The sequence below is a fragment of the Pseudophryne corroboree genome, chromosome 11, assembly GCF_028390025.1.
Source record: "Pseudophryne corroboree isolate aPseCor3 chromosome 11, aPseCor3.hap2, whole genome shotgun sequence".
Taxonomy (NCBI): Eukaryota; Metazoa; Chordata; class Amphibia; order Anura; family Myobatrachidae; genus Pseudophryne; species Pseudophryne corroboree.
Genome location: NC_086454.1, coordinates 150,226,052 through 150,243,871, shown reverse-complemented (window position 1 = coordinate 150,243,871; position 17,820 = coordinate 150,226,052). Strand labels below are relative to the sequence as shown.

General features: G+C 45.2%; 1 protein-coding gene across 3 annotated transcripts in view; it reads right to left on the bottom strand.

Moving 5' to 3' along the window:
- Positions 1 to 17,820, bottom strand: part of PLCB3 (phospholipase C beta 3) — a 403,369-nt gene that overhangs the window by 115,095 nt on the left and 270,454 nt on the right. For all 3 annotated transcript variants that reach the window (XM_063944960.1, XM_063944959.1, XM_063944961.1), the window contains exons 2-3: positions 6,057 to 6,134; positions 529 to 597 (exon numbers count right to left, since the gene is read on the bottom strand). In XM_063944960.1, the coding sequence (XP_063801030.1) occupies positions 529 to 597; positions 6,057 to 6,134 (147 nt within the window). The remainder of the gene's footprint in view (positions 1 to 528; positions 598 to 6,056; positions 6,135 to 17,820) is intronic.

Genomic DNA, 17,820 nt, shown 5'->3' with positions numbered 1-17,820 from the left:
CCCCACAAGATACTTGCTCAGCACTACTTTTTCCTCCTTGTCTCAGCCTAGCGCCGCACCAAGTCCCAGCTTTCTTCTATTTCCTTGCTATTATTGTTTAAGTCTTCTGAACACAATGTGGCAAACAATAAGGTGTGAGCAATGTGATGGAAAATGGAGTCGGAAAGGAGAATAACAATATGCGATTTCCATAAAAATGTACTTTATTGTCACAGGTCAGCTTTTCCATATCTTTATACCACAGTAATACCATGAACATAAGTCTTATATGGGTACATTTACTAAACAGTGATAAGAGCGGAGAAGTGAGCCAGTGGAGAAGTTGCCCATGGCAACCATTCAGCACTGAAGTAACATCTATAATTTGCATACTATAAAAAGATACAGAGCTGCTGATTGGTTGATGGGGAATTTTCTCCACTGGCTCACTTCTCCGTTCTTATCACTGCTTAGTAAATATACCCCTTACTCTCTTATTTCACACCACAATTCTACATAGTATCTTAAGGAATAACATACTGCCCTTACCTTAGGTATTTTAGCATACTTCCCTGTCCGTGTGTCTCTTATAAAACTGATATCTAGAATATCAACTTCCTGTAGGGACGATACGCAGAGAGAAAGAATATTACTTTAACGATCATATCTCATACATAGTACATATCGGTAGCAACATGGGTATCTTTATAAGCTTTGTGCATTAAATGACAGCATGGTCTTTTGAATACATTGCTCATGTATAGAAGAAGATCATTAAAACACTCACGTAGATAGCATATGTTGGTTATAAATGATTGTATATTATATTGCAATTTTCTGTTTTCTTATATATTTGATATACTTGTATTTACGATTAACAGTTAGACAAGGTTAGCAACGGTTAAGTCTACTGATAGTCACTGATTCACGGAAACCACCTCAAGTTATATTACAAGACTTATTTATTAAAATGGTGAAGACAGCACAAATCTCAGCAGTGAATGAGCTGCGGTATTAGGCATTAGGTCCAGTGCAGGTTAAACTGGCCAGACACACAGTGAATATGTTGGATAGATTGGCTGTGTGCCACCAAGCTGCCTAGACTTTGCACTGTGAACTCCCAACAACCAGTAACCCCAATCAATATACATGCAGCTGATAACTGCTCTGTTTGTGTGTGTCCCATATGATCCTGTGTTTAACCCAACTATGAGATGACCAGATCTGTCTAATTTGCCCACGTGTAGCCATAGTGGACACAGAATCCAGCTGTTTGGTCCTAGTGCCAAGAATCTGATTCTGCGTGGACAGAGACGTATGAAAACTGATGTATAACTTGTGTTTTTAGCACTCTTATTTAAGAACTGTGAAGTGGAAATAGTCGATGAAAAAAAATCACATAACAGATTTGCTGTGGGTACAATGCAAAGTAAGGTTGGGACCTGTAAAATGTTCAGGTCATTAATGTGTACAGCATGCTTTGGTGATGTACATTATGATAAACCTTTGCATAATCTGCAAATATATTACACTTTTTTTTGTTACAGTTTATATTAAGAGTGCACCATTAACACTTCAATATGGACACAGATTACTGGTCCCATCAAGCTACAGTAATTGATATTGGAATGTTAACATGGAGAATGAATATGGTTAGTTTTCAGCGTTGCACTGAACAGCAGAGTCACAGGTTGGAGGTCATATTATAAAAGTCATTACGTTATAAGGTTAACAGATGTCACTTAGGAAAGCCATAAGCAGGAAACATTTAATTATATAGAGCCAACATATTCCGTTGCGTATTACAAATGGGAACAAAACCTTAACAAATCAAGCTAATAACAGACAGATGGACAAAGCGATAAGACAATACAAAGACATATGCCAATCGCTGAAATCTGTGGGGACGGCTACTATATGTAAACATTTACAATAGGAGATGGCTTATATTTTCCTCTAAAGGGATGACACACACATACACATGCACCAGGCATGCATATAAAAAGACATATTAATGGACATGTTTTGCTTAAACAGGCTTACAAAGTGGAGTCTTACTATTTGTCTACACACGCACAGGGATTGGTTAGGCAGATGGCGTTTATCTCAACACAGAGTGGGGGAATAGAGAGAGAATATAAAAAATGTAAACCCTTAAACAAGCTTCCCCCTCCTCCTCCTGACTTCCGCAGAGTCTAGATAGAGAAAAAGGAGAGAAACTTGGGAGGAAAGGGGACAGCTAGGGGAGACGGCATGTTATGGAAGGTACAGGGAATTAGTGTCATAGAGTAAAGGTAAGCAGAGTGTGGGAGGCCGTGGGAAAATGAATGAGAGACCATACACATCCGGTATCCAGATGTGAAGGAAGGGTAAAAGCCAAACTGGACATATCCAGATGTGCCAGAGGTTCAATGAGTATAAAAGTAGATGGACAAAAAACAACTGAAGGCATTGCGGAGTAAGAAGCTACAGAACAAGGAGTGTCATCATGGAGTGAAATAAAGTTTTGTGAAAACGCCAAACAAGCAGAGGGCAGAGAATGACCACAATGGAGACTGTACATAATGAGTAAGAGGGAAAATGGGAGTGGAAGGACATAATGTAGCATCAGGAGACACCAAGAGAATGAGCAACAGTCCAGATAACAAGAAAGAATGGGAACAGTGATATGAATATAGGAAACAGTATGATGATAGGAAGGAAGGAAAGAAGGGAAGGGAATGGAAGGGAGGAAGGAAGGAAGGAAGGAAGGAAGGAAGGAAGGAAGGAAGGAAGGAAGGAAGGAAGGAAGGAAGGAAGGAAGGAAGGGGAGAGAGAGAGAAAGAAAGAAAGAAAGAAAGAAAGAAAGAAAGAAAGAAAGAAAGAAAGAAAGAAAGAAAGAAAGAAAGAAAGAAAGAAAGAAAGAAAGAAAGAAAGAAAGAAAGAAAGAAAGAAAAAGTAAGTTGAAAAAGGAGAGTGTGAAAGATGGGGAAAGGTGATAGAAACTTTTTGTCTTATATAGTTTGGCATAAGTCTAACTCTCAGGTGCAAAATTCCACTGTACATGCGCTGTAAAACAAGATGGAATTTTTGCACTTGCGTCTCCTCTATCCAGACAGGGGCAATGTGGTTGTGCGAGTGCAACTTATTGATAGTAGTGACCTGCACAGGCAAGTCTAGTGTGCCCCCTGGATATACAGCCTTTAATATGCCCCCTGAATATACAGCCTTTAGTGTGCCCCCTGGAGGTACAGCCTTTAGTGTGCCCCCTGGAGTTACAGCCTTTAGTGTGCCCCCTGGAGTTACAGCCTTTAGTGTGCCCCCTGGAGGTACAGCCTTTAGTGTGCCCCCTGGAGGTACAGCCTTTAGTGTGCCCCTGGAGGTACAGCCTTTAGTGTGCCCCCTGGAGGTACAGCCTTTAGTGTGCCCCTGGAGGTACAGCCTTTAGTGTGCCCCCTGGAGGTACAGCCTTTAGTGTGCACCCTGGAGGTACAGTCTGCTTACAATAACACTATGTGATACACCTGTTGAAGGTTCATATTTTGTAGCTGCTTTAGCCATAGCGTAAAGATACATTGGGATGATAAAATATATTAGAAACATATATAATTTGAGAGCTGGCTGAGATGTAATATTGCATGTGGGAGATGAGACTGGAGATGTGTGAATGGGTAGGGTTGTTAAGGGCTTTGTAGCAGTGGCATGTTACATACCTGCCTTGTAGGCGAGGTTAAGTAAGACTAGAGCAGACTTGTCAAACTCGCGGCACGCGGGCCACATGCGGCCCCCAGTGAATACATTTGCGGCATGCATTTACTTTTGTAAAAGTAATGGAATGCGGCCCGGCTGCCGCGAACAGAGCTCAGCTCCGATCGGGCAGCATTCACTAATCTGCGCATGTGCAAGAAGAAGCTTGTAGAGGCGGGAAAATGGTCATAGGGGGAGCTGCTGAAGATGCCCAGCTGCCTTTCAGACTCCACAAAGCTCTGCCCCTGTCACATCCCGTGTGTTCAGCACCGTTAGCACTGAAGATGTCACGCTGTCTGACCTCTGTATGTGTGTGCCCGGCTGCCCTAATTGCAGAAAAAAGGGCTTTCTAAGAAGAAGGTAAATAATACCCCTTTCACACCAGATATGCAGGGGTCTTACCCGGGAATACGGTCCCTGGATCATGCAGGGACATTCCCAGGAAAGACCCCTTGCATACCGCAGTCAGTAGCCCGGCATATTGCCGGGTTGCTGACGTCAGCGGTGACGCGGCGGGAGCGGCGCAAGAGATCACATGATCTCCAAGCGCTGCCTGCTACATAGAAAGTGAACAAGAGCCGGGGCGCATTGACCCGGCTCCCGTTCACACAGACCAGGTTCCCGGGAGGATCCCGGGGCCATCCCTGGTCGATTGCAGGGTTGAAATGCAGGGGCAGGAATCCCGGGATTTTGATCCTGTACCCTTTCACATCGAGAAATTTCCCTGGTTGGTGAACGTTCATGTGCAATAACCCGGGAAATTTGGGGCTGTGTGAAAGGGGTATTAGAGAGGGCTGGCACAGGGTTTAGAGGCTAAATAGACACAGGAGGCACAAAGGGCTTGTGACTGGAGGGAATATAATGAGCAAGAGGGGACACGCTGGCACGTGGCTGGACTGGAGGGACATAGTTTCCACATTTTCCCAGCTCACACTGATATGTGATATTATTATTATAATATAAAGGAGAGGAGACCGTACAGTGACATAAGGGGAATAACACAGCTCCCAGCTCTCACTGGTAAGTGGTATTATTATAATTATTATTATTATTATTATATAGAGGAGAGGAGACCATACAGTGATATATAGGGAATAACACAGCTCCTAGCCCACACTGGTATGTGGTATTATTATTATTATTATTATTGTTATTATTATATAGAGGAGAGGAGACCATACAGTGATATATAGGGAATAACACAGCTCCTAGCCCACACTGGTATGTGGTATTATTATTATTTATAATCATCACGATACTTGACATTTCTGATTAAACGTTATTGTTGTTGTTTTTTTATAAACCTTTTTTAAAATTGCATATAAGATTTTTTCTTTTTCTTGCGGTCCACAAAATCTTAGACCTTAATTATTCGGCCCGGTTGGGATTTTGAGTTCGCCATGTCTGGACTAGAGAATACGTGGAGCCAAAGTGAATTGCAGAGTTTTGCAACATATGTGGAGCAGCGAGAGAAGATGATCAGTCTTGCTGGCGCAATTAGGACACATTGAAGTGGGGATAGCGTTCAAAATATGAACAAAACCCCCATGCTTTTATTTGCTAGATACACACAGATACACACGTAGTACACTATTGTTAGCGCCAATAACAAAAGTCATGTTGTCACTGTATTGGGAGTGGCATGCATCTTAAGATCCATGCAAGTCAATACACACATTAAAACGCAATAGAATATAAAAAAAACCAACAACAAATGTTTATTTAAAAAGAAAGCTGATATATGTCAAACTGAATAGTGCATTAAACATGTATATACAGTAATGTGCACTGGGAAAAATGTAAATAAATAAAATAATAAAAAGCACAATATATTATATAGGCAAAAGGAAACCATGAATTTTAAAAGAGAGTATTCAGAGAGTGAGTGTTCTACAGTTAGGGGGCGAGAGAGTGAGACAGAGCAAGAGAGCAAGAGAGAGAGAGAGAGAGAGAGAGAGAGAGAGAGAGAGAGAGACTACCAAACAAACAGAAAGACAGAGAGAGAGAGAGGAAGAGAAAGAGGGAAAGAGTCAGGGAGAGGAATAGCTAAGGAGAGACACAGAGAGGAAGGGAGAGAGAGACACAATGAGAGAGAACACTGGGTCAGATACGGAAAAGATAGTGTGTAGGAACAACTGTTATTATGAGATAACCAAGTGTGCTGGAACAAACTAAGAGACAGACGTGTGTGGCAGCAGCTCTTTCTAGATATATATCTACTTCTGTGCTTACTCGGTCAATTTTATCTTATTCTAATCACCCTCCATTACATATCACCATATTTTTTTCCCCAATATGAAGACTCAGTCAACCCCCCTCCCCATAAGCTCATACATTTTCATTCTCCTCACCATGTTAGGACAGGTCCAGTAGAGATAAAATCCAGTGCTATCCACACGTAAGGTCACCAAGGACTTACTGCTGGGCTCCTGTAGGACGGCAGGAAAAGAAGGGTCAGTGTCACAGGAACCCCAAAATAATAAATTTGCTTTCTTATATACACAGATAGCCTTTCCCAATCTTTAATACACACATACAGAATACAAGTCATGGTGACAGGTTTCAGGAGATCACAATATTCTGCTACACAAAGGAGCCTACACCATGAGGTCTTATGTCCATTGGTTTCAGCTAACAAGTTGTTAATAACAGCAATTTGCGTTACCCATATTTAACAATCAGTTAAAACTACTGTATCTGTCAGCAACGGTTTAAATATTTGATTACGGTGCTATAAGCGCTACTTCTCATAAACCTTATAAATGCGTGAGACCTTTTATCAAACATCCCAGTATCCAGGAAGCACCAGAAAATAAAGAATTGTTACGCTCACACACATGTACATTACAGAGCGCTTCCTTCTACAGTCACTGGGAGCTGCACATGGTTAGAAAGAGTTCTACATAATAAACAGAGAGAAGCACACAACCTGTGGTGCAGATCAAACAACTTCATTTAATAAAACCATATAAACATTTTGCACTCACAAAGCGGAAGAAATCAAAGGTGGCATTGTTTATACAATCCATGTCCTCCTGGAGGCACAATTATCAATCAAGGCCGGTGAATGGAACAAGCTGCAGTATCATAGCATATCCTTTGCCTTTACAATAGCTTCACAGTACAATCTTGAATGTTCACTGTTTGTCACATGGCAAGGGAATAAAAGGATAATTCTGACATAACTTCTGATGTCTTTCGGGACTCTGAGTTCAGGAAGGCTATCACAAGGGGGACATTGAATAGTGGCGGCGTTGCCACCATTGCAACATGCCTTGTCATAGCATGTAGCCAATGTATATTAAGAATTTGATGGTACTCAAGCTCAGTGGACACCTGACTCTTGCACATGAAACAAGAGGCTCGGCTAAAGACACGCTTTCCTGGTGTCCGCAGCAGAAGAATGCCAGCAGCCTTTGGAAGCAATCATGCAATCGGGGGCAACCAGCTCAGTTCCAGTATTGAAAGGAAAAGGAATTTTGGTCAGATCAGGAACATCAATGATTAAAAACCATTGGTTTCCAATGGCCATCCCTACTTTAACGTCCCTTTTTCAGAGCAAAAATATTTTGAAAATAAGGTTCTACACTCAATCCCAATAATACGGTTTTAAATCAACTAAGAGACCATATAGGCTGATAACTATAGTCGCAAGAAAAGTTAATGCGCACATTGCAGGCTGTTTTCAGCATGCGCGCTCTTGTAATCCATGCTATAGGGGGTCATTCCGAGTTGATCGCTCGCTGCCGTTTTTCGCAGCATAGCGATCAGGCTAAAAACCGGCTGTTCTGTGCATGCGTATGGGCCGCAGGGCGCACGCGCCAAGTAATTTCACACAAAACAAAGCAATTTTACACAGGGCAGAGCGACGCTTTTCAGTCGCTCTGCTGATCGTTGAGTGATTGACAGGAAGTGAGTGTTTCTGGGAGGTAACTGAGCATTTTCCGGGAGTGTGCTAAAAAACGCAGGCGTGTCAGGTAAAAACGCAGGTGTGCCTGGGGAAACGGGGGAGTGGCTGGCCGAACGCAGGGCGTGTATGTGACGTCAAACCAGGAACCAAACAGTCTGCAGTGATCGCAATGTAGGAGTAGGTCTGCAGCTACTCAGAAACTGCAGGGAAATATTTAATAGCAGAACTGCTAACCTTTCGTTAGCAATTCTGCTAAGCTAAGATACACTCCCAGAGGGCGGCGGCCTAGCGTGTGCATTGCTGCTAAAAGCAGCTAGCGGGCGTTCAACTCGGAATGAGGGCCATTGTGCAGTAATTCTACAGTGTGTAACCTAGGAAAGTGCAAGAAAAGGTGGGGAAAGCACCCTAACCCCAGAAAAGTGGCAAACAAAATTTGATATCAGTTGCCCTAAGCAAAGTATTTGAGGGTCTTAAGGTAAAAATCAGCCTTTTATTTACAGTGAACAATTTAGAATAAGTAAGTGTATTTTACCAAAGTAAAACCCCTAGATTATTTTGCTTTACAAAAAAATGTATGTAATAGGATTTTTTAATTGTTTTTAAGCAATTTTAAAAATTACTGGAAAAAAACACTTCAAATATTATATTTCAGTTTAGATGAATTGAATAGTTGGGGATGAATTACATAGATAGGGATCTGCTTAGCACCTAATCCAGATCATTATTTTTTTATTTTTTTTAAATATGGTTTATTGAATTTTTTTTGTCAATGTACAATAGACAATGAACAGTAGGATGAGGGGTAAGGGAAGACAGAATGAAAAAAAAGGGGGGGGGGGATACAGCATGCATACATACGTTATCACAAAATCACAAATGCGGATTAGCAGAAATCCTAAACATCAGGGCAGAGAATACCAAAGTAGTTGTGTCAGAAACCGTATGTCAAAGGAGGGGGGCATATATAGTAAGCCAACCATGGAGACCAGATATCAGTAAAGGCTAACGCATTGCTTTCAACCACACTGGAGAGGAATTCCATATGGTAAGTATCCCAGACGGCCGCAACCACAGCCGCGATGGAGGGAATTGTGTGCGATTTCCAATGGTAAGCAATTTTGCATTTCAGTGCGGTCGTGATGTGCCAGATGAGCTTTTGTAAAGGTTTAGATGTCCCAGGGATGGATCGAGGAAAAAGAAAGAAAGAAGGGGAAAAGGGCATATCTATTCCAGTATCCAGATCATTATTATTATTACCCTTTATTTATATGGCGCCACAAGGGATCTGCAGCGCCCATTACACAGTACATAATGAAATGAGCAAACAAGAAAACAGCACTTACAGTACAAGACAATATAGGAGAGGTATAGAAAACCCAGGTTAAGTGCCATCAAAGGGAGTATGGGGTATAAGATAGTGTAAGCAAGAAAAGGAAAGGCACATGAGGAAAGAAGTCCCTGCTCTTGCGAGCTTACAATCTAAAAGGTGAAGGGCTAACAGACCGGAGTGACACAGAAGGGGTAGACAGTGAGCATAGGCAAGAGGGTTAGGAGGAGAGTTGGCTGGGTTTGGTGAAGAAGTGGGTCTTGAGAGCTCATTTGAAGTTTTGTAGAGAGGTGGAGAGTCAGATGGGGAGAGGTAGAGCATTCCAGAGAGAGGGAGCAGCACGTGCAAAATCTTGTAGGTAGGAGTGGGAGGAGGTAATCAGTTAGCAGGAGAGATGGCGTGCATTAGCAGAGCGAAGAGGACGGATGGGAATGTAAAGAGAGAGAAGGTCAGGGATGTACGAGGGAGAAGAGTAGGTGAGGGCTTTGTAGGCGAGTGTGAGTAGCTTGAATTGGATTCTGAATGGGAAGGGTAGCGAGTGAAGGTCCTTCAAGAGAGGGGATGTGGATGTAGTACGTTTGGTGAGGAAGATGAGACGGGCAGCAGCATTGAGGATAGATTGAAGTGGAGAGGCATTTTTGAGGGAGGCCAGATAGGAGGAGATTGCAGTAGTCCAATCTGGAGATGACCAGTGAGTGGATGAGGGTCTTAGTAGCATCCTGGGTGAGAAAGGGTCTGATCCTGGAGATGTTTTTGAGATGGAAATGGCAGGTTCACATTACAGATCATATTACAGGCACTGCCGCTTCTACCAGGCTAGGACTTTGTCCCCTTTCCCCGTCAGCCTCATCAGACCCCACACTGGGAGGAACATGGCAGAGTAGCTCAGGTAATGTTATACAGATTTTCTTGTCATACTTTTAAATTTTCAATGTAATTTATTGGTCATGAAGGTGTTTTAGCATTGCACATACTGTAGCAGTGTCATTATGCTTTGTTCATGCTCAGAGCCTCTATCTTAACTTGTCTCCCTTCCTCTCAACGCAGTGTTGTGTTTATCCCGTTTGTATGTATATCTTTGGATTGTGGTTTCCTCCTGCGATATAAATACATAATGGTAAGTTAACTGGTGTGTGTGTGTGTGTGTGTGTGTGTGTGTGTGTGTGTGTGTGTGTGTGTGTGTGTGTGTGTGTGTGTGTGTGTGTGTGTGTGTGTGTGTGTGTGTGTGTGTGTGTATAAGGAAAATAAGAATTTACTTACCGATAATTCTATTTCTCGTAGTCCGTAGTGGATGCTGGGGACTCCGTCAGGACCATGGGGAATAGCGGCTCCGCAGGAGACAGGGCACAAAAGTAAAAGCTTTAGGATCAGGTGGTGTGCACTGGCTCCTCCCCCTATGACCCTCCTCCAAGCCTCAGTTAGGATACTGTGCCCGGACGAGCGTACACAATAAGGAAAGATTTTGAATCCCGGGTAAGACTCATACCAGCCACACCAATCACACTGTACAACCTGTGATCTGAACCCAGTTAACAGCATGATAACAGCGGAGCCTCTGAAAAGATGGCTCACAACAATAATAACCCGATTTTTGTAACAATAACTATGTACAAGTATTGCAGACAATCCGCACTTGGGATGGTCGCCCAGCATCCACTACGGACTACGAGAAATAGAATTATCGGTAAGTAAATTCTTATTTTCTCGGACGTCCTAAGTGGATGCTGGGGACTCCGTCAGGACCATGGGGATTATACCAAAGCTCCCAAACGGGCGGGAGAGTGCAGATGACTCTGCAGCACCGAGTGAGAGAACTCCAGGTCCTCCTCAGCCAGGGTGTGCCCCTGACCAAGTAGCAGCTCGGCAAAGTTGTAAAGCCGAGACCCCTCGGGCAGCCGCCCAAGATGAGCCCACCTTCCTTGTGGAATGGGCATTTACATATTTTGGCTGTGGCAGGCCTGCCACAGAATGTGCAAGCTGAATTGTACTACACATCCAACTAGCAATCGTCTGCTTAGAAGCAAGAGCACCCAGTTTGTTGGGTGCATACAGGATAACAGCAAGTCAGTTTTCCTGACTCCAGCCGTCCTGGAAACCTATATTTTCAGGGCCCTGACAACATCTAGCAACTTGGAGTCCTCCAAGTCCCTAGTAGCCGCAGGTACCACAATAAGCTGGTTCAGGTGAAACGCTGACACCACCTTAGGGAGAAACTGGGGACGAGTCCGCAGCTCTGCCCTGTCCGAATGGACAATCAGATATGAGCTTTTGTGAGACAAAGCCGCCAATTCTGACACTCGCCTGGCCGAGGCCAGGGCCAACATCATGGTCACTTTCCATGTGAGATATTTCAAATCCACAGATTTGAGCGGTTTAAACCAATGTGATTTGAGGAATCCCAGAACTACGTTGAGATCCCACAGTGCCACTGGAGGCACAAAAGGGGGTTGTATATGCAGTACTCCCTTGACAAACTTCTGGACTTCAGGAACTGAAGCCAATTCTTTCTGGAAGAAAATCGACAGGGCCGAAATTTGAACCTTAATGGACCCCAATTTGAGGCCCATAGACACTCCTGTTTGCAGGAAATGCAGGAATCGACCGAGTTGAAATTTCTTCGTGGGGCCTTCCTGGCCTCACACCACGCAACATATTTTCGCCACATGTGGTGATAATGTTGTGCGGTCACCTCCTTCCTGGCTTTGACCAGGGTAGGAATGACCTCTTCCGGAATGCCTTTTTCCCTTAGGATCCGGCGTTCAACCGCCATGCCGTCAAACGCAGCCGCGGTAAGTCTTGGAACAGACATGGTACTTGCTGAAGCAAGTCCCTTCTTAGCGGCAGAGGCCATGAGTCCTCTGTGAGCATCTCTTGAAGTTCCGGGTACCAAGTCCTTCTTGGCCAATCCGGAGCCACGAGTATAGTTCTTACTCCTCTACGTCTTATAATTCTCAGTACCTTAGGTATGAGAAGCAGAGGAGGGAACACATACACCGACTGGTACACCCACGGTGTTAACAGAACGTCCACAGCTATTGCCTGAGGGTCTCTTGACCTGGCGCAATACCTGTCCAGTTTTTTGTTCAGGCGGGACGCCATCATGTCCACCTTTGGTCTTTCCCAACGGTTCACAATCATGTGGAAGACTTCCCGATGAAGTCCCCACTCTCCCGGGTGGAGGTCGTGCTGAGGAAGTCTGCTTCCCAGTTGTCCACTCCCGGAATGAACACTGCTGACAGTGCTATCACATGATTTTCCGCCCAGCGAAGAATCCTTGCAGTTTCTGCCATTGCCCTCCTGCTTCTTGTGCCGCCCTGTCTGTTTACGTGGGCGACTGCCGTGATGTTGTCCCACTGGATCAATACCGGCTGACCTTGAAGCAGAGGTCTTGCTAAGCTTAGAGCATTGTAAATTGCTCTTAGCTCCAGTATATTTATGTGGAGAGAAGTCTCCAGACTTGATCACACTCCCTGGAAATTTTTTCCTTGTGTGACTGCTCCCCAGCCTTTCAGGCTGGCATCCGTGGTCACCAGGACCCAGTCCTGAATGCCGAATCTGTGGCCCTTTAGTAGATGAGCACTCTGCAGCCACCACAGAAGAGACACCCTTGTCCTTGGAGACAGGGTTATCCGCTGATGCATCTGAAGATGCGATCCGGACCATTTTTCCAGCAGATCCCACTGAAAAGTTCTTGCGTGAAATCTGCCGAATGGAATCGCTTCGTAAGAAGCCACCATTTTTCCCAGGACCCTTGTGCAATGATGCACTGACACTTTTCCTGGTTTTAGGAGGTTCCTGACTAGCTCGGATAACTCCCTGGCTTTCTCCTCCGGGAGAAACACCTTTTTCTGGACTGTGTCCAGAATCATCCCTAGGAACAGCAGACGTGTCGTCGGAGACAGCTGCGATTTTGGAATATTTAGAATCCACCCGTGCTGTCGTAGAACTACTTGAGATAGTGCTACTCCGACCTCCAACTGTTCTCTGGACCTTGCCCTTATCAGGAGATCGTCCAAGTAAGGGATAATTAAGACGCCTTTTCTTTGAAGAAGAATCATCATTTCGACCATTACCTTGGTAAAGACCCGGGGTGCCGTGGACAATCCAAACGGCAGCGTCTGAAACTGATAGTGACAGTTTTGTACCACGAACCTGAGGTACCCTTGGTGAGAAGGGCAAATTGGGACATGGAGGTAAGCATCCTTGATGTCCAGGGACACCATATAGTCCCCTTCTTCCTGGTTCGCTATCACTGCTCTGAGTGACTCCATCTTGATTTGAACCTTTGTATGTAAGTGTTCAAATATTTCAGATTTAGAATAGGTCTCACCGAGCCGTCTGGCTTCAGTACCACAATATAGTGTGGAATAATACCCCTTTCCTTGTTGTAGGAGGGGTACTTTGATGATCACCTGCTGGGAATACAGCTTGTGAATTGTTTCCAATACTGCCTCCCTGTCGGAGGGAGATGTTGGTAAAGCAGACTTCAGGAACCTGCGAGGGGGAGACGTCTCGAATTTCCAATCTGTACCCCTGGGATACTACTTGTAGGATCCAGGGGTCCACTTGCGAGTGAGCCCACTGCGCGCTGAAACTCTTGAGACGACCCCCCACCGCACCTGAGTCCGCTTGTACGGCCCCAGCGTCATGCTGAGGACTTGGCAAAAGCGGTGGAGGGCTTCTGTTCCTGGGAATGGGCTGCCTGCTGCAGTCTTCTTCCCTTTCCTCTATCCCTGGGCAGATATGACTGGCCTTTTGCCTGCTTGCCCTTATGGGGACGAAAGGACTGAGGCTGAAAAGACGGTGTCTTTTTCTGCTGAGATGTGACTTGGGGTAAAAAAGGTGGATTTTCCAGCTGTTGCCGTGGCCACCAGGTGCGATGGACCGACCCCAAATAACTCCTCCCCTTTATACGGCAATACTTCCACGTGCCGTTTGGAATCTGCATCACCTGACCACTGTCGTGTCCATAAACATCTTCTGGCAGATATGGACATCGCACTTACTCTTGATGCCAGAGTGCAAATATCCCTCTGTGCATCTCGCATATATAGAAATGCATCCTTTAAATGCTCTATAGTCAATAAAATACTGTCCCTGTCAAGGGTATCAATATTTTCAGTCAGGGAATCCGACCAAGCCACCCCAGCGCTGCACATCCAGGCTGAGGCGATCGCTGGTCGCAGTATAACACCAGTATGTGTGTATATACTTTTTAGGATATTTTCCAGCCTCCTATCAGCTGGCTCCTTGAGGGCGGCCGTATCTGGAGACGGTAACGCCACTTGTTTTGATAAGCGTGTGAGCGCCTTATCCACCCTAAGGGGTGTTTCCCAACGCGCCCTAACTTCTGGCGGGAAAGGGTATAACGCCAATAATTTTCTATCGGGGGAAACCCACGCATCATCACACACTTCATTTAATTTATCTGATTCAGGAAAAACTACAGGTAGTTTTTTCACACCCCACATAATACCCTCTTTTGTGGTACTTGTAGTATCAGAAATATGTAACACCTCCTTCATTGCCCTTAACATGTAACGTGTGGCCCAAATGGAAAATACGTTTGTTTCTTCACCGTCGACACTGGAGTCAGTGTCCGTGTCTGTGTCGACCGACTGAGGTAAATGGGCGTTTTAAAGCCCCTGACGGTGTTTGAGACGCCTGGACAGGTACTAATTGGTTTGCCGGCCGTCTCATGTCGTCACCCGACCTTGCAGCGTGTTGACATTATCACGTAATTCCCTAAATAAGCCATCCATTCCGGTGTCGACTCCCTAGAGAGTGACATCACCATTACAGGCAATTGCTCCGCCTCCTCACCAACATCGTCCTCATACATGTCGACACACACGTACCGACACACAGCACACACACAGGGAATGCTCTGATAGAGGACAGGACCCCACTAGCCCTTTGGGGAGACAGAGGGAGAGTTTGCCAGCACACACCAAAACGCTATATTATACAGGGACAACCTTATATAAGTGTTTTCCCTTATAGCATCTTAATATATAATAATATCGCCAAATAAGTGCCCCCCCTCTCTGTTTTAACCCTGTTTCTGTAGTGCAGTGCAGGGGAGAGCCTTCCTAGCAGCGGAGCTGTGTAGGAAAATGGCGCTGTGTGCTGAGGAGAATAGGCCCCGCCCCCTTTTCGGCGGGCTTCTTCTCCCGTTTTTCTGACAACCTGGCAGGGGTTAAATACATCCATATAGCCCCAGGGGCTATATGTGATGTATTTTTAGCCAGCATAGGTACTTTCATTGCTGCCCAGGGCGCCCCCCCAAGCGCCCTGCACCCTCAGTGACCGTTGGTGTGAAGTGTGCTGAGAGCAATGGCGCACAGCTGCAGTGCTGTGCGCTACCTCATGAAGACTGAGAAGTCTTCAGCCGCCGATTTCTGGACCTCTTCTCTCTTCAGCATCTGCAAGGGGGTCGGCGGCGCGGCTCCGGTGACCCATCCAGGCTGTACCTGTGATCGTCCCTCTGGAGCTAGTGTCCAGTAGCCTAAGAAGCCAATCCATCCTGCACGCAGGTGAGTTCACTTCTTCTCCCCTAAGTCCCTCGTTGCAGTGAGCCTGTTGCCAGCAGGACTCACTGAAAATAAAAAACCTAACAAAACTTTTACTCTAAGCAGCTCTTTAGGAGAGCCACCTAGACTGCACCCTTCTCGGCCGGGCACAAAAACCTAACTGAGGCTTGGAGGAGGGTCATAGGGGGAGGAGCCAGTGCACACCACCTGATCCTAAAGCTTTTACTTTTGTGCCCTGTCTCCTGCGGAGCCGCTATTCCCCATGGTCCTGACGGAGTCCCCAGCATCCACTTAGGACGTCAGAGAAAGTTATTTATAGAAAACATACGACTCAAAAAAATAAAAATAAAAGAGTCTGTCGCAGGTCTAGGCAGTGTTGCGTTGGCATCTTGCACCATCCAGCGCATTTGCCATAAGTCAATTTGGAATTATATACAAATTCTGCAAAGATTGCAGTATTGCTCTTCACCTCCATATAAGGAATTTCACTGTTAAAGCTCTGATTTTATATTATTGATTAGTTATACAAATGTTCCACCGTAGATTTTGGATATAGAGCATAGTATGAAAGCATAGGAAACCAATAGGCAAGACACAGAACAAAGTCAAAATACAGACATTCAATAAGCATAAATAAAAAAAAATATATATAGAAATGAATCATAATGCTGTACAAAAGGCATAGGGGTATATGCAATAGCGGGCGAATTGGCAAAATAGGCGAATTCCGGGCCGTTTTCGCCTCCAAAAATCAATTCGCCTATGCAGTGCAGTCATTTTTCGCAAAAAAACGGCCCGTCAAAATTCGCCTTTTCTCAATTCGCCTTTTTCCGAATTCGCCTTTTCTGCAATGGTACAGATGCTGCAATTCGCCTCCAGCATATTCAATTCAAGTTTGGAAATTCGCCTGCAGTGCTTTTAGACAGCAAATTCGCGATTTTCACTCCGCCACACTTTGGAGGGTGAAAACAAATAAAAAATTTTTAAACATGTTTTTTTTTGTGTTTTTTTTTTTAGGAATAGCAGATCTATTTATATTAGAAGGGATTAGGTTTTTTTTTTTTTTTGGGGGAGGCACAAATATTATTTATATATTTTTTAAAATAATATTTTTATTTTTTTTTTTTTTTTATTGCTGGAACGGTAAAATCCGGGAAAAAAATGGCGTGGGGTCCCCCCTCCAAAGCATAACCAGCCTCGGGCTCATTGAGCTGGTCCTGGTTCTAAAAATGCGGGGAAAAAATTGACAGGGGATCCCCCGTATTTTTAAAACCAGCACCGGGCTCTGCGCCTGATGCTGGTGCCAAAAATACGGGGGACAAAACGAGTAGGGGTCCCCCGTATTTTTAACACCAGCATCGGGCTCCACTAGCTGGACAGATAATGCCACAGCCGGGGGTCACTTTTATACAGTGCCCTGCGGCCGTGGCATCAAATATCCAACTAGTCACCCCTGGCCGGGGAACCCTGGGGGAATGGGGACCCCTTCAATCAAGGGGTCCCCCCCCCCCAGCCACCCAAGGGCCAGGGGTGAAGCCCGAGGCTGTCCCCCCCATCCAATGGGCTGCGGATGGGGGGGCTGATAGCCTTTGTGTTCAAAAAAAAAGATATTGTTTTTTCCATTAGTACTACAAGTCCCAGCAAGCCTCCCCTGCAAGCTGGTACTTGGAGAACCACAAGTACCAGCATGCGGGAGAAAAACGGGCCCGCTGGTACCTGTAGTTCTAATGGAAAAAAAATACCCAAATAAAAACAGGACACAGACACCGTCGACAGTAAAACTTTATTACACACTGCCGACACACACATACTTACCTATGTTCACACGCCGACATCGGTCCTCTTCTCCATGTAGAATCCCGGGGTACCTGAAAATAAAAGATCAATTATACTCACCTCAACAGGCTCCAGAGATAAATCCACGGACTTGGCAAAAAAAGAAAGCGCATTTACCCGCACCAAAAACGGACTGAAAGGTGTCCCATGCTGACACATGGGACACCTATCCACGATTAAGATCTGTCAGTGACAGTTGTCACTGACAGGTCTCTAAGCCAATCAGGAAGCGCAACTTCGTTGCGCTAACCTGATTGGCTGATCGCTGTGACAGCGCATCGCACAGCTCCCTCCCTTATATTCAATGGTGGGAACTTAGCGGCTAGCGGTGAGGTCACCCGCCGGTCAGCGGTGACCGGCGGGTGACCCCACCGCTAGCCGCTAAGTTCCCACCATTGAATATAATGGAGGGAGCTGTGCGATGCGCTGTCACAGCGATCAGCCAATCAGGTTAGCGCAACGAAGTTGCGCTTCCTGATTGGCTTAGAGACCTGTCAGTGACAACTGTC